Source organism: Catharus ustulatus, chromosome 9 (genome assembly GCF_009819885.2).
Source record: "Catharus ustulatus isolate bCatUst1 chromosome 9, bCatUst1.pri.v2, whole genome shotgun sequence".
In the NCBI taxonomy this organism is placed as follows: Eukaryota; Metazoa; Chordata; class Aves; order Passeriformes; family Turdidae; genus Catharus; species Catharus ustulatus.
The window spans coordinates 25,860,201-25,884,036 of record NC_046229.1 but is presented as its reverse complement, the minus strand read 5'-3'; the positions used below and the strand labels follow the sequence as shown (position 1 = coordinate 25,884,036).

Here is a 23,836-nt window from a genome sequence, read left to right as displayed (position 1 = left end):
CCAGATGTGGAGCAGCTCCACGCTGGGCTGTGCGGAACCTGTGGGACCTGTTCCCACAGAGCTGCCCCGGGCCCTGGGCTTTGGCTGACACAGCATCTGGGCAAGGTGGATGCCTGTCCCTGTGGGAAAACGTCTGGGGGAGCAGGCTGGCTCTGGAGCCCTCTGTTCCCTGCTCTCTCCCTGCTCTCAGCAGCACAGGAGCTGGATGAACAGCACAGGAAGCTCTCTGCACATTATCCCATCTCCGTGCACATCTGGTGATGCTCACTTTGTCCTTTCAGCACTCCCATGCCTCAGGAACCAAAAAGAAAGGGTGTCTCAATTTCTTTTCTTTCTTTTTCCCCTCCCATAATGACCCAAGCTGCATTTTGCTGTGTGTTTTTGTGGGGCTTATTCTGCCTGGATTCCAACACAAGAACCAACAACATCTCCAAGTATTTCATTAAGCTGAGGCTATACATACAGATCTATATGCTACATCTGTGTGCACTGGCATTCCATACCTAAAGAGGCTCCAAGAGAGGAGGAGATGGGAATTTGGACAAGGACCTGGAGTGACAGGACAAGGGGGAATGGCTTCAAACTCACAGAGGGCAGGGCTGGGTGGGCTACTGAGCAGAAGCTCCTCCCTGTGAGGGTGGTGAGGCCCTGGCATAGGTTGGCCCATCCCTGGAAATGCCCAAGGCCAGCCTGGATGGGGTTTGGAGCAATGTGGGATAGTGGAAGGTGTGCCCATGGCAAGGGGTGGCACTGGACGAGCTTTAATGCCCTTCCAACCCAAACCAACCTGGGATTCTGTGATCTGAAAGCAGAAGGTAAAATAGGGATGGCAAGATGCAGAGAAATTAATAACCTCTCCTTTATATATAGAAAATGTATTTCTAGATTCCCATCCTTTACAGTGGATAATGAACCAACAGGATGAAGTTTTCCCGACACTTGTACTGGACTGATCCTGTGCTGGTAGAACAGGGCTCCTGGAAAATGTCACACACAGCAAGGAAAGCAAACAAGGGGCCAGTGCAGCATTTAGCAAACCCAAACTCTTCAGGATACACAAAACTCAGGAAAACCTCTTCTTTCTAAGGGCTTGAAGGCTCTCAGGCAGTTTTAGTTTCTTTCCCCTTATAACCAGAGCATGAGCAAGTTCTATCCTGAAATTGTGTGTTCTGAAACACTGCCATGGCACAATGGTTTGAAATAAATAATGAGGACATCAGAGAGAGAAATCTTCACACTGGAATATGCATTAATACGTGCTAACTTCAGTTTTTACAAAGCTCTTCACCAATGTACTGAACCAGGGGTGAAATAAAAATGCAGTTATGCATTTAAAACACTGCAATTCAAAGCTTGCCTAGCAATAATAAAAAGCATTGTCTTTAAGTATTTTAAAGTACTAAATTAATTATATTTCTATGTTTAAATTTGCCCATGTGGTATTTTACATCTGTAGAAAGGAAAACACCACAAATACCCCTAACAAACTTAGTGATGGAAAGTCTATTTCTTTTAGCTGGTTTATTTCTTTTTTATTTCATTTTTTTAGCACCTAGATTGGGCAGGTTGGTAATAGAACTAAAATGCATTTTCCTAAATTGATGTGGAATTTGACATACACCAATCTTTACACTGCAAATCAAAAATATTTATGATTGATGTATCTATAACATGCATTTTACATCTTGTGTATAATACATATATTTAAATAGGGGTCTTCCCTTTCACATATTACATTTTATATGGTTATTAAGGTGTTTCATTCTGCATTTTCTGCCAGGCTTTTAATTTCACACACTTCATCTATCAGATATTACTGTCTACTTTAAACACATCACTACAGAAAATGATAGCTGGTGTTGAATACAGAGTCACGGAGGCGAGGCTTTGCAATTTCAAGTAATGTGGAGCTGGGTGATAAATGGAGAACAGCAGCTGGGCTGAGAAGCTCAAGAGAGACAAAAATCACATTTGCAGGTAAGTGGAGTGGAAATTTGTGGAAATTGGGTAAAACAAAAAGCAAAACATTGTTATTAAAGGTGGAGTAAGAGGTAGCAAGAGCAACAGAGAGGCAATTTTCTCCCAGCTCCAGCAGGAATTCATTTCAAGCTCTAACATGCAATTTCACTACAGAGCTGCAGGATGAAATGCAGGATTATATCTAATTGTTTTGGGGTTTGGATAACAAAGCATAAAAATCCCAGTAAGTGGCCTTTTGTGCCATTGCAGCTGAGAAAAGGATGAATAAAAGTCATAAAAATATCCAAAACCTGAACTGCAATAAATATCAAGATAACCACCCAACAGAAAAGAAATGGAGCTTTAGGGATTTGGTATTTTCAGGGATATCTGTACCATGACAGCCTAGTTCAGAGGAAAACTGATCCAGCTCCTGAAGTTGCCAAAGCAATGCTAAGCTGCAGGAATACCACACACACCTTCTCATTTTACCTTTTCTGGCAATAATATTTTACAATATAAAGCCAGGAGTGCTGTGAGAGTATGGAAATGAGGATAATTAAATTTGCCCTATTATGAGTATTAATAAGGCTGTTATGTAATTGTACTCTGTATATTTAACACATGGTGGTAAAGCTAAACAGTCCTTTCCAAACAAAAAGTTAATACGTTTTTATTAATGTGATATTTATTTTGGTCATGCTTGCTTGTAAAATATTAATACTGCCTGAGTTTTGGCATTTTTGCTTTCAAAGTGGCAAATCCATGTGACTAGCCACCATTAGCTTTGGCCAATACTTAAGGCCAAGAAAATCCCATCCAGATCTGCTGAGTGGCAAACTCAACACTGGCAAAGCTCCCTTTGTTTTGGAGAAGGCTTATCATAAAACCTTCCCCCAGGAAGATGGGGAAATGCAGGAGAGGTTTTCTAGGGCCACTGTGGAGCCATGGGGAGCTGAAGTTTAGCTTTAACACATGGTGGAGTTCAGCCCCATGTGTGGCACACTGGCACCAAGCTGGGCATGCAGACAAAACCCAGGATCCCAATAAACCATCCCAGCCAGGCCTTCTGCTCCTGAAATCAAATAACCATCCTAGCTGCTCACTTAGCTCCAGGAACAATAGCACACACATGGCCTGCTATGCACTATCTCACATGAAAATTCATACAGCTTCCAGGTTTTCTTACATGTGTGTAAATATATACATTTATACTTAAACAACACTTGTGATTTAAAAGCAGATATATGCAGTACAAATTGCTTCCTTCTTTTACCTATCTACTAGTTCATCATTGATCTGACTGCAAATATCCCTGGTTTAGCTGAGCAGCCACCACGTGGGGCAGTGACAGCACCCAGTGTAGCCTCAGCTCTCCAGCACTAATCCTGCTACATCCCATTCCCATCCTGCAGGCTGGGATGTGCATGGGATGTGGGACTGCCACTCAAGTGCAATCACTCTGGCTTTGTTTTGAGGGTGGAGATGCTCCAGAAGCTGTCAGAGGTACCTGGAATGAAACCAGGAGCAGAGAGATCCCAGTGGTAGGTGGAGAACTGGAAAAACAACCTGACTAAAGAAGTGAATCAGGTCTATGGATACAAAGGAATGGCAGGAAAACAAGCTTAGTTTATCTTTGCTTATTTTCTGTTTTTCCCCCTTGTCAAAAGCCTGCATTTTAATCCAAGGGGGCCTTTCATTCCACCAGAAAATGTCTTCCCATGGAGCATCTTGTGTTTCCCCTGGCAGACAGCCCTAGCACAGTCATTCCCATTGCAATGTGTCTTAGGAGCATTTCTGCTTTACTGTGCCAGACCTGCTCAAGTTTTGAGCCCTGCCTAAGGCTCAGGTTGAAGCTGAGAAGATGGTGATTCACTGACAGAGCCTCATCTCTCCCACAGATACCCACACTTGTACCAGCCCTCCTCTGGCTCTTCCTCAAGCAGAGTCAAAGCCTAGGACCCTGCCCTCAGCACCCAGTGTGAAATCAAAGTTCTCCTGATGACTGCCATGTCTTCCCATCCTCTTAATCTGCTCAGGTGACCTTCTTTCCCCCTGAGTCAGAAATACTGCAGCACCAAAGGCAGAGATGGCAGCACATCAAAGAGCCTAAGTTGCAAGGGAAGCGGGTTTATTTTCACTTGAGCTGAGATCTTTTTTCTTTTTTAAGCAAGACTTCAAAATACCTTTAAAAAGTAACAGAGATGATAATGGGATCGAAAAAATTCAATGGCATCTGAATAACATAATTCAAGCACCAGTATCAGGGGATAAGATCACCCACCCAGAGCAGCTCCCAGACACTGAGGTTACACATCTCATCTGGCCTGTGCTTCTCAAGGGGATGTGAATTTGCAGCCTGGGACAATAAAGAAATGTGGGATTAAGAAACAAGAGAGGAGGAAAAAGGGCCAGGCCATTCTCCCACCGCCTTTTCTTGTTCCTGAAGTTTCAGTTGCCTGGAAATGGCTGATGAGAAGATGGGATTATGTAAGTGCTTGCCAACTTCTCACACGTTAAGGAAATTAAAGCCTCAATGATGGGTAGCTTAACCCATCTTCTAAGCAGTAAGCTAAAACATGTTTACTGGGGAGAACTCTAATAGTGAAACCCCTTTAAAAAAAACAGAAGTGATGAGGACTTGACAATTCCCAGGATTAAAAAGCTGCATATATTACAGACAAATCTCCTTATAGTAAGATGAGGAAACGGAAAATAAAGCCTTTTTCATGGGCAAGACAGTTTTGTTTTAAAGCATATCCATCCTGTCTGGCTGAAGACTTTCTTGTGTTATTGACTTTTTTTTCTCCTGATAAACATGACAGAGAAGAGCTCCACCAGCCTTCCAAATCCTTATTGTTACATTTTCCAACAAGCTCACTGCTCCCATCAAACATGACCCACCAATAATAAAAAAGAAGCACTGTGCTCTTCCTACATTTAATCAGGTGAACACTTGGGTGCTACAAGACAGCTAGCACCAACCAAAGTGGAAAATAGCTTGAGCTAGTTTTGAACAGACCTTCAGCAAGTGTGTCACCCCAGCAGACCTGAGCTTTCCTGAGCTCTTCCTCACTGTCATTCCAGTGGCGTGGCACCTTCTGCAAATACTCTCATACAGCTGAAGGCCAGTTCAAATCTAATGTGGAATCACAGTATATCCAGAGCTGGAAGGGACTCACAGGGATCACTGACTCCAACTCCTGGCCCTGCACAGGACTCCCCAACAACCCATTAAAAACCTCTAAAATATCCTCTAAATCCTTCTCCAAGCTGAAGTTGTACCACCCACAGGAGCATCAGCAATGCAAAACTGCAGGTAGCAAATAGCTGAACTGGAGGGTGAAGAAGAAATCTTATTGCCTGCTGCTCAGCCAGAGGACAGGGTAGCGAAATAAACTCCATTTGCTACAGGGATGCACCTGAAGTTGAGGAAAGTATGTGTGTCTAGGAGAGAAAACATAAAGTAGCCAGGTTGCTGGAGCTCCCATCTTCATGAAAAGTAAAAAATCCCAAACAATGGCTTTTTCTACAGTTCTACAGCTGCCCAATAATGGCAAAAGGCAAATCCTCAGCTGCTGATAATGGTCATGGCTCCACTGGAATCTGCTGTTGCTGTTTCCCCTCTGGACCTACAGATGGAGGGGAGAAAAACCCATCATTCTATACGAAGAAAAGCTGCACTGCATGAGTGGAACCAGATGTGAAAACTTGCACTCAACTCCAAGAACTGTGGGATGTCTTTGAACACTTCGACTGGGCAAAGCCCCAGCCAGCCAATAACAAAACCTATGGTCCTTCAGCTTTAGAAGAGAAGAAACAACTTCTCAGAAATGCCAGAAGTGACTCAACCGTGATTTTTAAGCTGCTTCAACAACATTTTAGTTATTTCAAGTTGTTTTAAGAGTTTACCTGTGATTGCCTTCCCTTAAGTGGAACTGTGAGCTGGCAAAGTGCTCAAATCGGGGCAGAAGAAACACACACGATTTTTGTGACAGCTGTGTTATGAATATATTGTTTTTTTCTGTTCCAAACTGCCTTCCCTGGGAATTTTAAAATACAGAAAACCAGCAAGTGTAGAGCAAATAATATCTACATAAGTAGGTCATTTTCTTAATGGCAGGGAAGTGCTGTTTTACTCCAGCTCGTTTGTAACACAGACACACACATTTCCAAATAAAGAGTATTTTCGGGTCTGCAAGGGAAGGGAGTGACTTAACATCATGGAGGCACTCATTCCAAGATAAAGTAGAGTCTAATTCAGAAAGACAGGCAGGAAAAAGTGGTGTTTTGCAGCTTCTATGAGAGCTTTGCAGGGAGTTGTGACATTTTGGAGAAAATCCTCTCGCCGCGCATAAGCCAGAGCTGCACGTTGCATATTCCATTACAAAAGCAGAGCCACGTTAGTTCAGTAGAGAAGTGATAAGTTCAATCCTTACCAAGTTTTCTTGGTTCCTGGCTGCTATTTTCTGATCATCTTCTCCCCCATTTTTCATGTATTTGACCTCTTCCACTGGTTTGATCCTATACTCATCTGAGCACCAAGAAAAAAAAAGAAAAAAAAATAATTTTGAACCAGTGTAGTTCAGCAGCTGGGATAAAAACGAAACTAAAACCAAAACAGCTGACTAGAATAGACCCTAGTTAAGCAAAGCAACTAAAAATTACATGTATATCTTTTCAAAGGCTTACATGTGACTAATACAAAGGAAGTTTCTCCTGCCTGAATACGAATTTCAGTAGCTCTCTGGTCTAGTATAGCCATGGCACCAGGGAACAGGGATGTCTGGTGTGTACTCTCTCCCAAATCCCTAGTTTTCTGTTCAATAAGTTCAATATGAATAAGTTCTTTGCTCCTGCACCCTTCCTGGATTTTCATTCTCAGTGGACCAACAAGCCATGTACAGTGGTGATTTGAGAGAAAGCTGCTCATGGGTGTTCCTTGCACAGCAAAGTTGATGGAGGCTACTGAAAATGTAGGTTAGAAGCTGGAAAAAAGCCAACCCAAATCATAACCACTTTGCCTTTTTTTAAAATTTTGTTTTTCCTAATGACACAATGCACAGTCACAGAATGATTTCTGGAGAAAAGGCCCCATGCTGACCATTTTTCTTTCCCATTTCCCCCACCAAACACCATTTTTCTTGCACACAAATGTTACCCAGACAGAAATTCAGCCTGAAAATAAGTAAGAAAAATAAGATTCTTGGTTTGTCTTTAATATTTATCAGCTTTTCAAATACTAGAATTCCCAGCTCTAATGCCAGTATAGAAATGTTATCTAACATACAAATGCTATACCACAGAAAACCCAAAGCTCCAACAAGGCATTTTTTTCCTTGTTAGGACAAAATGGGATTTCAGGAAAAATGATTCTTCCCTGTAGCCTGTGAATCCAGTTCTTACAGGGCCAACGCTTCCCTTGCTCAGTCACATTTTGCTCTGGTTATCTTTGTAGCATGTGAATCCATTGGAAAAAACACCCAGAGCTGTGCATCCACCCTCCTCCAGCCAGAATAAACAATGCAGAAGAAAAACTTCATCCCACAGAAGTGGAAAATATTAACACAAAGTGAAATGAGATACAGTACACTCAGAATAAAGGGCAAAACCATGGTAAATTAGAAGACACTGAACAAACTTTCCTCTCTTTCTTTGGGTTTTCAGGCAATTTCTCTCACTTACACTAAAGCAAAAACAAAGCACAAACAGATTTTTATGGGCTACTGTATTGTTAAAAAAAGAATCAATCTATTTAGATAAAGTTTTTTTTCAGGAAACTGTTAACCACAGAGTCTAAAAGTTAAAGAAACCTTGATTTGAAAAATAAGGATAGTTTTTAAAATAAACTTGTTTCAAAAAACAATCTTATTTTCAAAAATAAATCATGGTTTTGCATTTGGTCTAGTCCACATCTGTACATTTTCATTAATATAGAGTTCAAATAAACTGAATCTATCAAATAGAAGCATCTCAGATGCAGAGCCTCAAATCAGATGGAAGAATTTAAGAGAATGTTATCAGATTGGTAAATGTGAACAACTCTGAGGTGTTTTTTTTCTTTTTTTCCAGTGTAATTCAGCTAGTCTGGAGGTGACAATTCAAAAGCCCAAAAGGGCTGAACACAATAAAGCCTGAGAATTAAATGTACTTGACTGACTGCAATTATCTAACTTACATTTTCCTCCCTACCTCAGTGCTCTCTGTTGTGATTAGCAATAAAACCCACACACAGAAGCAGCATCAAACTCCCACAGAGGCATGCAAGGATCTGAATGGGGAAACAGATGAGCAAGAGAAAGAAGCACAAAGGACATTTCCCAACCCACTGCCAGCCCATGTGCACTGGAGGAGAGAGGAAGTTCAGCCCAGCCTTGTGGAAAATGAGGAAGGTATGGAGGGGCTGACATTCCAAAATAACCCTGAAATGTGTCTGCTGCTTATTCCAAGAGATTAATTGTGATCAAAGAGCACATCCAGGCAGCAGCTGATCCTGTGAGGATGCTCCTTGGACACATCAGCTCTTGGAGCAAGTCAACCAGGGCACCCAGGAGTCCCTGACTGATAGCCAGGATAATCAGACTGACATGTGAAATTTTGATACACCTGGATAGGATGGAGTTTTCTTAGAGATCAAAAATTTTAAATTCACAATGGACATGGGGACAGATCCTTCAAATGCTGTATTGTTTGCCATGTGCATCAAGTAGTTCTGAACTGGTGGCAGAGAACTTTGCACAGATTTCTTATGATATTTCCAACAGTGTTAGTTAACTGCAATACCTTCCTGATGATACAATAAATACTCAATTATCTCTGGCACAGCAGGTGTTACTCTCCCCTCCATCCTACCAACTGCAGAAGTGCAGACACCTGGATCATTTATGCCCAAAATATGCAGTGGCAAGAAAGTTTCCAAAAATAAACCAGTCATTTTTTTCAATAATAATTTTTGTACAAGTTGAATCCACCACAGCAAACAGCAAGTCTTACTTTGGAGAAATCCAACTTCACTTTAGGAGAATGGCTTCCCACTGCCAGAGGGCAGGGTTAGATGGGATACTGGGAAGGAATTGTTCCCTGTGAGGGTGGTGAGGCCCTGGCACAGGGTGCCCAGAGAAGCTGTGGCTGCCCCTGGATCCCTGGAAGTGTCCAAGGCTGGGCTGGATGGGGCTTGGAGCAACCTGGGCTAGTGGGAGGTGTCCCTGCCTGTGGCAGGGGGGCACTGGATGGGCTTTAAGAACCCTTTCAATCCAAACCATTCTGTGATTCTGAGGATATAGATTAAAAAAAAAATCAGGAAGCCTCTTCAGATGTTGGCAGAAGCAGCCTAGTAATAGAAAGTGTCTCACAAAATTAATACAGATGTCCTGGCTCTAATAGATGGTATGTGTCTGAGCAGAAGAAATCTCTGCTTGTATCTGGAAAGGCAATAAAGCTTTGACACAATCTAAAGCTGAGGATCTGCTTTAAAGGCCAGGAGATTATCTCCTGGCATGAGACACACTGGGGAAGGGTTGAGGGGCTGGCACTCAGGCTCCAGTTCCTCAAGGAGTGATGAACAGCCCAGAGCCAGGCAGCTCCCAGCTCCAGCAGTGCCAGGGGCTCTGAGCAAGCACCAAGACCAGAGCAAAAGGCAAAAGCAGCACCAGCCTGTGGAAAGCCAGGGACCAGCTTGATTTTGGTTCATAACTGAGCCATCAACAACTGCTTTATCAGCCACACACAGAAATGAAGGGAGAAGATCAGAGACTCATTATGTTTGAAGCAACATCATTACTCATAAGCTCTCCTAGTTCCCCATCACAGGCAAAATACTTTCCTTAAAACAAGGAGCACTGACACAACACACTGGTAACATTTGTTAGCATTGAGTAGTCTCTAGCTGGAAGGAGGTATAAATAGATGTGATTCCACTTTGCAAGGAGAAAGAACAGCTAAGTAATTATACAGATTATACAGCTAGGGAGGACACTGCTTGCTGGTGTAACAGGGAAATAACACTTTATTCACAGGTATCCTTTATTTCAAATATACTAAATATAGCAATTAAAGTAATTATTTGCAGAAGATGGGTCTTGCACTGCATTATGTTATTTTTGGGAGGACACAATGATGCATACACTTTTTTTGACTAGGTGAAGACAAAATTTCTCTCCTACAGATACCTTACACATAAGGGAAGGCATTCAGAAACTACAGATTCTGAGCTATTTATGAGCTTGCTCTTGTTCTAAACTGGCAGGATGAAAGCACTGCCAAGTGCAAAAGGGATGTTAACACAACACACAGACCTTGAAGTAAATTATGAGGAGTATGGTCATTAATAGTTTTAGGTGAGTATGAAAATGAGATTAAATACAGGTTGGATGAATGGGCCCTTAATGCCTTTCCTGTAGGTATGTGCAAAAAACTGCTAACCTGGTTTTGCTCAGTAAGGTAAGAGTGACCTAGAATTGAAGAAGTAAAGGATGATAAAAAACATCTTTTAAGTTTTACCTTGTGATTTCTACTAGAGTAAACACAGCATTTTGAGGAATTTTGGTCTGAGTGATCAGAAACAAATCCAGAGAAATCCTGAAGTGTTGACTGAGATCCAGTAGGACCTCATTAAGTCTGGCAGCCAACAAGACTTTTAAAACTGTAAGAAGTTCAGGAAAAAGGAAATCTGTATTCTATGCATATTTACCTTGGTCTTTTTCCTAAATACAGCTTTACACCAAAAAGAAAAGTGAAACATTTTCATGCTTCTTTCTTGTACAGATCCAAAAATGAAGTAGTGAATATGATAAAAAAATTAGGACACTATCACTCAGAATGTTATATATCATATGTAAAGAGAAATGCATCCTTATGCTCCTCTCAGGAGTAAAAACAAAATCAAGTCCCACCTTCTATTGTGTGGTGTATTACATAAAAAGAGAAAATTTCCAATAACTCATATGGGGGAGGAATGGCTTTACAGGACTGTCACAGCAAATCCTGAGTTGAAGAAAAGCAACTCAAATCAAAAGAAAAACAACATAAATGAACCACAAAAGACAGAAATATTGCAAATATAACACCCACCACAAAATCAGAAGATATAAACCAGAAAGCAGAAATGCTTCTAGCTCCAAACTGTGGCAAGGAATAGGGAGGAAGAATTTTGAAGTTGAATATGCTGCAAAAATTCTCAGCAGGCAAATCTTATGAATGAAGATCTCCATCTGGAAACAGATAATTCCACTCAAACATGTCACCCAGTTGCCATGGCAATGTGACAAAGAAAAACAGCACTCATTAATAACAATTTCAGTGATAAATGAGCATATCAACTTAGAATATTGAAACAATTACTGGGTGGGGGGTGCAAAACTGTGGTGGTTCCCATGAGAAAAATGTCTTCAGCACTTCCAGACGTGGTTGTAGTGCCTTTACCACAGGAACATGGGCAATGACAATAATTCTAGCTCAGTTTAAAGGAAAGAACAATGCCAGAAAAAAGCTTAACTTTGTTAAATGTATCTATAGTCACTGTGACTTTCAGAGAAATACTTGGTTAAACAGCAAGCCTTTAAATAAGTAAATAAATAGAATGCTGATTTGCACTGCATTCCCATTTCAGACACCTAAGGATGAACAGATTTGGTTCCACTGTCATCAAGAGGGACGATGGGGGAGCCTCTTCTCTATTTTTAGCAAGAGATCAAGTATCAGGCAGGAGGTGAGTGGTGCTTTAGCCATCCCACCAAGAGGGAAATTTCTAAACACACCTTCATTTTCCTGTGCCACATATTTTTCTGCAGTTTCTCTTGCCTTTCTATCACATGCCAAGATTTATCCTTCATCCATACTAAACCACACATCTGTTCTGTAAAACAGGAGCTTTCTGTCCAACAAATGCCTCTGCACTGTACTTAGTCCTGCCAGGTGCACAAAGTGCTCCTGCTGCTGTGAATGCCATGGATCAAAGCTTCACGTGCTCCCCTCTCCCAAAGGCTTGAAAGCTCAAATCTATATTTAGATGAAGGACTGAACTGCTTTTTCTAAAAATATTTGTTAAGAACCGTAAGAGATTTTGATGCAATTTAACTGAAACATAGAACAGCAGGTGAGCCACTTAGATGCTCAGCACAGAACATGCCAAACATCCCAGAATGGCTTGGGTGGGAAGGGACCTTAAAAATCATCCAATTCCACCCCTGCCAAGGGCAGGGACACCTCCCACTAGCCCAGATTGCTCCAAGCCCTGTCCACCCTGGCCTTGGGCACTTCCAGGGATCCAGGGTAGCCACAGCTTCTCTGGGCACCCTGTGTCAGGGGCTAACCACCCTCAAGGGAAGGATTTCTCCCCAATATCCCATCTAACCCTGCCCTCTGGCAGTGAGAAACTATTCCCTGTGTCCTGTCACTCCACCCCTTATAAACAGCCACTCCATCATTTTTGTCAGCTCCCTTCAGGCACTGGAAGGCCACTGGAAGGCCTGAAGCTCTCTTCTCCAGGTTGAACAATGGTAATTGTCCCAGCCTTCCCTCAGAGCAAAGTTCCTCCATCCCTCTGATCATCCTGCTGGCTGCTCTGATGTGGCTCCAGCAGCTCCATGTCCTGCCTGTGCTGGGATCCAGAGCTGGATTAGGCTCTCCTGGAGCCCCTGTCAGTGCCATGGAACCTCCAGCATCCACAGCTGCACTGGGGACTGAGCAGGGGTAGGCTCAGCCCTAGGAAGAGCCAGGCTGCACATCAAGGCCAAAAACAAAGCCACAGAGCAGCAGGACAGTCAAGGAGCAGAGTGAGATTGTTTGGGTGGCTGCAGTTTCCACCCCCTGAGTCACCAGCCTTGAGTGCCACGGGTTCACATCCATCTGGAAGGCTGAGATGAGCTGCTCAGGTTATTCCATCTCTGTTATGTACTTGGGTATCAACTGCCTGGATACCAGGGAAGTTATGTCGAAAATGCCAAAAAAGTCAATAGTCACAGAAAGTAGTTGCAAAAAATGCTGCAAATTATTATTTCTTGAACTAAATATTAAGAAATGCAGGATACCCAAGTTATCATCTTAGGTGCAGCTTCAAGTACTCACGGAAAGCAGCAGCTCTGTGGTTCATTCAATTCCACAGGGTTAAAGCATTGCTCAGCTGTGGGATGGGTTTCTGATCCACCTGGATGTGGGCTGGGAGTGAAATTTCACTGGAGGTCAACCAGTACTGGGTGAGCAGCCCAGCCTGTTGTCTTCCTCTGTTACCAACCCTCAAAGATATCAATTCACAGGCAATCCTTGATCCAAGTGATCATGGTTTTACTAACATGAACAGAATAATAAAAATAGCTTAGGAAATAAGCCAACCCATTTTTCTCAAAGGATTATCTGAAAATGCTCATTCTGATTTCCCAAATTAATTAACCTTACCCTAATCCAATCTAAAAATACATCCACTGCTGGGAGACAAGGCAGTGGACACCACCAGATACTGAACAGAAAACAGGTGCATGAACAACACATCAATTCTGGCAACAAAATCTAAATCCTCTGATAGAACAGCTCTTTAAAAACCAGCACACCACACAGATCACAGCACATCTGCAAAGACAACCCTCAAGCACTTTTTCTTCTTCCTACACAAACCTAACATGTACCCAAGGAACGCCAACAACTCCTTCTGCACAACATAGATGTGACCACTAGGGCTGGCTTTTTGGAGGGAAAAAAGGGATTGAGACATTCAGAGTAACAAAAGCCAAAAATCAAGGAGGGGGTTACTTGCTTCCCATCTTCACTTGTTTTTTTCTTCTTGGTTTCCTTCCACTACTTGTTTTCTTCTTGGTCAAAAAGTTCTCCAGGGCTACTCTACATTTTGACCTGTCATATAGTCCAAGCCCTGTGAAAACTGGAGTTGTACACACAATTTTCTATCACATTATGAATTTAAAGATTGTTTTAACTAACCTTATACCAGGGGCAGAGACCCACTGCTCTGTATCTGCCAGGTCTAACTTAGCTGTAGGTAGGTCAGAGGAGCCACAGCCTCAGAGACCATTTCATTATCTCAGGAAAGATTTTAAAATACAAACTCAACATCCCCAAATCCAGTTAATGCTAAACACACTATTTCTGCCTTGCTCATACTGTCTTTGTGTTCAAGATCTGAGGAAACACCATATGCGAGATGGTATTGAAAAAACCTGCCATGTGATCATATAATTAAAGACTTTTGTGCACTCCTCTGTAATTACAAAGCCAAAGAACAGTGCTGGTGGTGTGCACTCATAACTATCTTTCAGCTACCCGGATTTCTGCTTGCTGAAACTATATAATTCATATATACATATATAAATATATATATATAAATACACAGACACTTTTTTTTACCTTTTTGTTTTCATTTAATTAACACATAACTTTGAGGCAGACGCCAGGTTGTTCAAAGGAACCATTTCTCAGGTGGGAGAGATTACAGCCACAGTGCTTGGCAGGAAGGATACCCAGTAAATGCAATTATCTAGCCCACTAAAAACATGAAATTGAGAAATGAAAGCAGGAGAGGAAACAAGCAGCAGAGAGATTAATTAAAGGAATGGACAGGAGGAAAACAAAGGGTCTGTGCCTTGAAAATATGACTGTTCATATGAAGCCCCCAGGTGGGTGTCTGGATCCAGGCTGCCTTGAACACAGCACAGCCAGCTTGGAAAGGCTCCTTCAACTCCATTTCACTGCTCTGGTTTGAAATTTTTCCCTTGGAAAGTTAAAAAAAACCCTCCAAGCACAACATATTTAATTCTGTTCAAGTTTTCAACATCATTAATGAAACTCCCAGTCTCTGCTGACCCTCCCCTTGCCCCCATCTGTCTATGTACTGCATTGAACATTCCTCACTTTGCCACAGAACCTGTCAGGGACTACTCAGTTCCAGGAAAAATACCCAACTGACCATTTCTGTGAGCATCCCTCGTGCAGCACTGGAGGCCCTGCCTCTTACAGCCCCTCTGGGGTATCCATCCACCCAAAACCACTCCTGAACAGAGCCACCCCAAGTGCTCCCTGGAAAAGCAGTCATTACCACTCCACACCCTCGAAATTACACATATCCTATTATTGCAAACACAGGATGAGGTGCCTTCAAGTTTCCTTGTCAATAAAAAAGCCAATTCCTCTTTCCTTAACAAGCAATGCCATTCTCAATCAGTCAGCTATTAAATGAGATTGTTGCCCCGCAACATATGACTTGAAATGGATTTTCATACCCTTTCTGGCATAGTAACTTTTTTCTATTAATATTATGCTATCAAATTTTCCCTGCTCATGAAGCTCAAAGAGTGTTTGTAAATCAGCAGCTATTTCATTCTTATTAATTCCAATATGGAAGGGACTGAATAAATACCCAGAACCAGTAACTCTCCTCACTGTCAGTATTTCTTAAAACCAAGAGGGGAGATCTAACAAAAACTTGATTTATAAAACACAGCAGACACTTCCAGATGCAAAAGATACAGAAGTTAACAACATTATTTTACTTACAGACCATCTAGCAGCTCCAAAAGTAACCTATTGGAAAGATTAATATTTTATTCTGGTTACAGATTTTTCATGCCTTCTTCCCCTCCCTTTGGGCAACACTTTTTAAAAGAAAGCAAAATACCCATGTCTGAAAAAAACAGAAGCTTAGTAATAGCTAAAAAAAAATCAAATAAATATGTGCTTAGAGCACTTGTATTAGATGGATACTTTTATCCCAAGATGTACCCAGTTCCTACAGTTAGAAACACAGTGTATCATGGAATCAGAGATGAGATGCTGAGATGGAAAGGATCCACCAGGATCATCCAGTCCAAGCCTGTCCCTGCCCAGACAATCCCATTGTCCAAAGGCTCCTGGAGCTCTGGCAGCCTTGGGGGCTGCAACTACATGACAACAAATACAGGGGATAACAGGCATGTAAATGTAATAAATACAACCATTACACAATTCAGGAGACTTCAGTGGAAAAAACCAAACCACTACACCCCCTTTTTCACCCTCTGAAGAGCTCAAGTTCATTCCTGGAGCCGTAACTCCTGGAACAAAGGTGACTGCACGCTCCTTCCCAGTACCACAGAACACAAAGTGCTCACACCTGAGCTGCCTGAACAGCCCCTGCAGTGCTCCTCTGACAGGAGCAGAAAGGAAAGACAGAATTTAAATGTACCCTAAACCTGATCCCTTCTGTGAGAGCCCCCACTCAAACAGTTAAGGAGAAAACGTGCATTGCAGGGCACAATGGCACCCACTTGGCCAGGCTTTGCTCTGCACAAGCACATGAGGCAGAATTCTCAGCATTTTCTATTCTTTCCCATTTTTTTCTGGTGCTAGCTCCAAACAGAGCACTGTCAGTCTTGGGCCTCTGACCAAGGAGAACAAGAGACCACTTGGTTGTAATAATTATTTAAAATACCCACTATGGCATGGTGTTTTGGAGAATTACCTACTGGAAAAATGTTCACTTCCTCTATCCTATAAAGGCACCTTTGGCTGTATATGCCAAAGATACACAGATACTTATTGGTCAGGGACTTTTTCTTTGTATTTAACAGCTATTTCTACCAGTAGATATTTCCTGCTATAAAATTACAGCCTTAATAATTTCAGCCTTGTGTTGCTGAAATGAATACACACCCATGCAGCTACACAAGGCTTACCTGGGGGATTGGGAATTATTCCCCAGAGTGAGTCTTTTCCGGCCAAATTTCAGGCTTTGGCATTTTCTCTTGGTTTCTTATTTCTCCAAATTTGTGGCCCACAAATAAACCACTTGGAAAATGGCTAAAGGAACACTGCAGTAATTGGAAGTATATGGCATTTTTACCATGATTTTTCCTCATTTGCACCTACAGTTAGGCAATGAAGGCCAGAGATGGTCTTTAAAAGATTAAGTGAAAAACTGAGTGTGCCTGTACCATAAAATAAACGGATTTCCTTTAGCACCAAGGCTGCCAGAAAACACATCCTGGCTCCTTTCTAGCCAGCGCCAAAGGCGGATGTATGGCCCTATTTATAGCCCACTAATGCAATTGTGAAATGCAAACCCCTTCATTTGTAGGGGCTGGGACTGGACTCTGCATGGGGCTAAGCAGCTTGGAGGAAAGGTCACTCCCTAGAATAACACTGTGTTCCCTCTGCTCACATTCCAGAGGCTGCAGAGACTCGAGGTCCCTTGGAGCCCCTCGGGTGCTCTCTGGGTGCTCTGATGCCAACAGAGAAAACTTGCAAAAGGGGAAAGCTCACATGAAAATAAGAAGCAAGGAAGTGATGACCTGCCTGTGATTAATTTCTGCTCCTAAACCAGGGATATCAACTGTTTCTCCACCTTGGCTCACCTTCTGTCTCTGCACTGTAAATCCCCACTGCAAGTGCCAAGTCCAACTGTGTGTATATCATTCCAAACCCAGCACTGCAAAAGATCTGGATAAAAACAGCTCCCTTCCAATAAGGAGAATGACTTTGCAGAATAATTTTCTCATTTAATACCATGACAAGGGGTTGTAAAAACAGACCAAGAAGATTAAGCACCAGAAGGAGGTCACTATAAAGTCTGAGGGCTGTTCAGCTAATTTATGGATACCTGTCCTAAGCCAAACTCTTTCAGGTAGGAAAACCTCAGCAACGTTTGCATGGCAAAGATCTTCCATCCATTCAGGAAAGGCATCTCTTTTTGGGTCTTTCTGATTATCAAATAGGCAATAAAAAATATCTTCAAGCACTGATGCTCTACTGCCTGGACCATTTACAACAACTAAGTAGTTTTCCAGCACCCAGGTATCTAAAAAGCTACTCTCCCATCACTTCTGAACTGTTTTCCTTCACAGTTGGATCAGTGAAAACAGACACTGAAAACCAATCTTGCCAAAAGAGGCAAGGTACCTTCTTGGAGACTGCAGGAACCTTTCCACAGACCTGGATGTCACCCCAAAGGAGCACCAGATCACTGTCTCTGCACTTCCAAGGGGGAAAAAGTAGGGAAAAGAGTAGAAGAGAGAACTATTTCAATCACTATCGTTGCATACAGACCACAGTTAATGGACAGCTGCTGTCAGAGTCCAGAGTGCACTAAGAGGCCACAACCAACCTCTTGAAACCTCACCTGCATCTCCTGCCCATGGATCCAGGAGCTCTGGTTCTGCTGAGACCTGGGCCTCCAGTCCTTGCCTGTCCCTAGTCCTGCCTCTCCTGGAGGGACCTCAGCCTCCTGTTCTAGGTACCTTCTCTCTTCTCCCTGTCTGCAGCCTCATCTCCTGGTGCTCCTCACTGCATTTCCTGGATCTGGTTCATTGCCATGCCTGGGACTGCTCTTTTTGTATTCTTTATATATCTGTGTATCCATATTCCTTGTTGGAGAGGAAGAGCTTGTTTTGTTACTAACTCAGAGCCAACCCATAGTCTAGAGCAGCCTCTTCCTTCTTCTGGAAAAGCAGCACCTTTTCCAAGAGCTATAAATATGAGCCACTTCTGTACATAAAAGGTGAAAATACAGTTTTAATTCATGTGAAAAACACTTTCCACATATTGATCATGAATACATAACTAAACAAAACCTGAGGGCGTGCTTTGGTTTCATTTTGATTTTCTTTAAATTGTTGCTTCCTTATGGTAATAAAATAGTAAATTATTGACTTACCAAGGGTGTTCTCAGAGTTACACAAATACATCATAAACCTAGATAACACATCGAATTTTATTACATTTCCCACATGAATACAACCAGGGTAGGTAGGGTTTGGTTCTATTTGTTTCTGTCACTTCCTGAAACACTTGTTTAGGACTGCCACCTGTTTACTTAGATAAGAAGCAGGCTATCAACAAATTGCTAAACAAGGCAAGAAAAGAGAATCACAGAACAATTTGGGCTGGAAGGGACCTTAAAGATTATCTCATCCCTGCCCTGGGCAGGGACACCTCCCACTATCCCAGGTTGTTCCAAGCCCCATCCAACCTGGCCTCGGACACTTCCAGGGATCCAGGGGCAGCCACAGCTTCTCTGGGCACCCTGTGCCAGAGCCTCACCACCCTCACAGGCAGAATTTCTTCACAAACCCCAATCTAAACCTGCTCTCTGGCAGTTAAAAAACACAGAATCCAGTACAGTTCTGGAAGATGTTCGTGCACTTCAACCCTCTGCAGGAATGCACTCACTCACTCATCTGCTTTTCTTAAGCTCTCAAGCACTGGAACAAGACCTACTTTACAACATGAGCTGCTGAAACTATGAACAATATGAAACCTTCCCTTTCAGGAACGCAGCCAGAGTCTGAATTTAAGCAATGAAAATCTCCTCCTTTCAAACTCACTGTGATATTTGGTTTTAGACGACTTGAGAGTGAGTTTTCAGAGAGTGGGTACCTACAGGTCACTCAATTGGGTTAAGAACAAGTGCCTGTGATTGTACCAGAAACATTTTCCATGTTCTAAAAGAAGAAGTCCCCTTAGGCATCTGTCCCCAGAATGAGTGAGAACAGACACTGCAGAACATACAAGGACAGCCACCTGAGCTGGAGCAGTTCCTGGAGTGTTCCTGAGCTGACCACCACAGCCCATCAAATAAAGGCTGCCAGGCCAAGGGAACTGTGTGTTTGGGTGCACTGAGGCCTTCTGATCCCAGCACACATCCACACTTGACAGGATACACATTCTATTGCTTAAGCTACAGCATTCCAGACAGCTTCAGTTCACTGAGGATGGCCACACTGTCTTCTAGAACAAAGAAATTCTTATTTTCAATTTCAGCTTTTTTTTTTCCCTTGACAGTTGAGGGGAAGAGAGAGGGGTTACAATGGTGTAACAACAGGAAGGTGTCATTCACTGGAAACACTTCTCAGATATTTTCCTGACTGAAAATATTTACTGAAAACTTCCCCACTTGAAATGGCCAAAAGACCTCCAGAATTTTGTATACCAGAACAAGATGGGTCTAGAAGTTACCTCATATTAATTAAGGACATCTGAAATGGCTTGCCAGGTATAGAGATATTTTGAATTGTCCTGAGCAACATCCCAAGACTGAAGTTTTCAGTAAGATGATACTTGTGGCCTGTTAAGGAAAGAGCCTTCAAAGCAAACTAATCTCTTCAAAGGTTTGGACACACTATTTTTGGAGATGACAGTGCATATTTAGGAACAGCAAATCATAGTCAAATTCCTCCTTGTTATCCTCCTTCTGCATAGAGTGGACATATTTTAAAGGTTTCAATTATTTTAGCAATTTGGCATTTACTTCAAACTAAGTCAGCGTTCTGCTGTCTTTGACAGAGACAAGGAAGGAAATACCTGTCACAAAACAGGGATGAAAAGAAGGGAGACAATCCCATAAAACACACAGGAAAAAAGAAAACATCAACATGAGAAAGAAAACTGCCCTAGAGTTTGTGAAGCAATCAGATACTATCACAGAATCCCAGAGTAGTTTGGGTTGGGAGGGACCTTAGAGCCCATCCAGTGCCACCCCCTGCCATGGCCAGGGACACCTTCCACTAGCCCAGGTTGCTCCAAGCCCCATCCAGCCTGCTCTTGTGCATTAATCAATTTTTCAACCTCACTCCAATACTTCACTGCTGAAGATTTCCTTCCCTAGCCTTCTCCCAGCTGTTGTCAGAGAAACTGGTTTATAAACTATTGTGCTTCGTGTCCAGCTTTATTTAGACAGGCTTAGCAACTAGAGCTGCTCTTAATAACAGAAATCCCACCATGATATTCCCATTTTGTCAGAAAGTTCCAACCTGACATGTTCACTCCCTTTTTGCAAAGCACCCAGGAGCTCCATGGAAACGTCTGGACTAAGCCACTCAGATTAATGAACAGACTCTAGAATATTTTTTTCCCAAATCACATTACCACTTACTTTCTTACAGAGAATTACTTCCATAACCTCCTCCCCAAATGAACATCCCGTAATTTTTTATCAAGGCACAAATAAAATTAATCTACAAGAGATGTTATATTATTAAAACATATGCTGAAATCAACAATGCTCAAGGCTCTATCATGGCATTTTGTTCTTCATTGGTATTTACATATTACAGTTCTTATGTATTGCTCTGGAAATCAGCTTTGAAGTGGAATGATGAATAAATGAAGATTTATTATGACTATCCTTATTAGAGGGATTTTAAAGTCATTAGAGACCAACAGACATAATAATCATATTATATTCAATCTTCTCTAGAACATCTCCTTTGATAGGCCTGCTAACTCAATTATTTAAATATATATTACAGTAAAATGCAGCATGACTTCTACAGTTTGGGATAGCGTGGAAAATTTTATGTTTTGGTTTTATTTACCAGGATCTGTCCTTCCAGAATGCATGGGTTTCATGATGGGTTCCTTGGTTTTAAATACCAGGGTTTCAAATTCACAGTGAGGACCTGGCTCAATGTGTCTGCACAGCTAAAGTAAAAGGTTAAAAGCTGGGGAAGAAAGAGGGTACTGGAAATCAATCTTAACCTGCAGTGACTTCTAAAAGTTTTAAAAAAAACATCTCTCAGAGGTCTTGATGTTCCAATAGTCAATAGACCTGGCTGCAGCCAATCCCACCACAAAAGAAGAAGAAAAGATCCAGAGGTTCTGAGGAAGAGCCAAAGCAGAACTACACCACTCTGAGAAGCTCAGAAAGTTCTCTCTGCATTCAATGTCAGCCAAATAAAAGCTACTAATGGGGAAAAAAAATCCAAACACTGCTCCACTGGAAAGTACTGTCCTCACTATTGACTCTTTCTGCCTGCAGCTTGTGTGGGAAGGTGCTGGAGGAAGGAAGGTGAGCTGTTTCCAGCCAGGGCAATTTCCTGTCAGCCACATCCTTCAGACCCCACTGCCTGCCCAGGGAAGGCAGCACCAGCACGCTGCTCCTTTCCTTTAATCCTCTCACTGCTGCACCAAATCCCTCAGGATTTCCTCCCCCTGTGAAACATCTGAGGCAATGTGGCCGTGAGGCTCATCCCTGCTGGTTCTGCACAGGCACTTGATGTCACTTTAGTGCCCAGCTGCCAACACTGCCTGTGCTCACTGTCCATGCACAGCATGGTTTATGGTCACTGAAATTCTCAGGGTGTTACTGACACACCAGCCACCTTCCAACCCCACCTAACTTCTGTTTTCTTCATTTTGCTGCTTCCTCCCCAAAAACTAACCTCTAATTCCCTTTCCATCCCCTCCTGACTGCTCATTTCCCTGCCACTCACCTTGGTTTAGCTCTGCCTAATCACACTGCAGGGAACTTCCAATCCCTCCAGGCAGCACAGACACTCTGCTCGTGGCCACTGGCTGGGTGAGACACTCCAGTCCCTTCCCAGAAATAAGAAAGGAAGCATCAGGGTGGGGAGGCCTGGGACAGGATGCCTGGTGAAGCTCTGGCTGGATCCCTGGAAGTGTCCGAGCCACACTGGATGGGGTTTAGAGCACCCTGGGACAGTGGAAGGTGTCCCTGCCCAGGGCTGGGGGGCACTGGATCATCTGTAAAATTCCAGCTCAACCTCCTCATGCACCTAGTTCCTGACCTAGAAGCTGTCTTTTGCTAGCAAGGAAAAATGTGACTTTTGTGGTTAGCATTCAATGAGTTTTTTTAAGTCAGACTCCAACTCTGCGAAGAAGGAATCAGTCATGGACTCAGATCTTTAGGAATGACAAATCCTGCACCTAAGCTGAAGCATGGACCAGAAAATGGTTAACAGCAGGTAGCACTCCCAACAGCAAAATATGGAACACTTAACAGCCCTCAAATGGATCCCAGAATCACCAAATGATACTGCTGACATCAGTCCAGCTCTATAAATGGGAGCCTTTTAAAATCCCTTCAATCTTCTTGATCCTCTGACTCCACAAGCTACTTTAAGTTTCCTGTGTTAAAGTTATGGCCTTTGGCCCACAGCATGTGGTTAAACCACCACAGAAAAAAAAAAAAAAAAAAAAAAAAAAAAAAAAAAAAAAAAGATTGAGACTCACATTTTGCCAACAATTTCTCCCTCACTATTAGCTAAAATTCAAGCTCTAATTCCTTTGAGAACTGATAGAATTTTCTGTTTCTGACAGCAATGAGAGACTATCTTAAACAAAAGCAATGTACCAAGCTCACAATTCCAAACCCAGCATCTCCCAGGGTTCAGAAGGAGCACTGAACAGTCCTGAAGTTTCTTCAACAACTACTTTCTCTTCAGGTAACATCTCTGGGAATTCTTACTCTGGGATCCACTGGGAGTGCAAGCTAGCCCTACGGAAAGCTGGAAAAAACACCAGGGAGGTTTGGTGTACTCAGAACCAAGGCTCCTGTTTTAAGAATAACAGTACCAAGACAGCTTATTCACAGCTGACATAACTTTCAGACAGGTATCTGGGCAGATCTAGAAATTTCATTTCTGAACAGTCTTTCTGATAATTCCTGACATTTTAAAAGCTGTATTTAAACATGTACATCTTTATCTAAAAAACACCTTGTGTGTGCTAAAAGAATTTGGGGAAAACAAAACCCCATGAAGCTGACCATGATTTTATCTTCTATCACTTTACCTCTCCTGATGCACAAGATCTGGATGACACACCAGTCTTCACAGTGGAACAGAAGTTTTCATCCCACGTTCCCAGCTTCCCAGTACCACAGAATCCCTCTGTTTCTAGTTTCATTGTACCTTCAAACCCTGTTTGCTACAGGACTTCAGAACTAATGTTTTATTGACAGCAGAAGTGAAGATTCACTTTTCTTACCAAACAGATTTTTATTTTTAGGAAATGAGTCACCTATGTTGGTACCCAATGACAAACATGCAACAGAGGCACATATATAAATACATGAGGGGGTCGTGCAACTTGTTGTCTCTGAACTATTCCAGGATTTGTGGAGGTAAAGACAGTGCAGTACTGTACATCACTTAAAATTTTA

General features: G+C 42.4%; 1 protein-coding gene across 2 annotated transcripts in view; it reads right to left on the bottom strand.

Annotated features, from left to right (window-relative positions):
• The window catches only part of C9H1orf21 (chromosome 9 C1orf21 homolog), a 102,530-nt gene that overhangs the window by 35,502 nt on the left and 43,192 nt on the right, over positions 1–23,836 (bottom strand). For both annotated transcript variants that reach the window (XM_033067909.1, XM_033067910.1), the window contains exon 3: positions 6,399–6,493. In XM_033067909.1, coding sequence (XP_032923800.1) covers positions 6,399–6,493 — 95 coding nt within the window. The remainder of the gene's footprint in view (positions 1–6,398; positions 6,494–23,836) is intronic.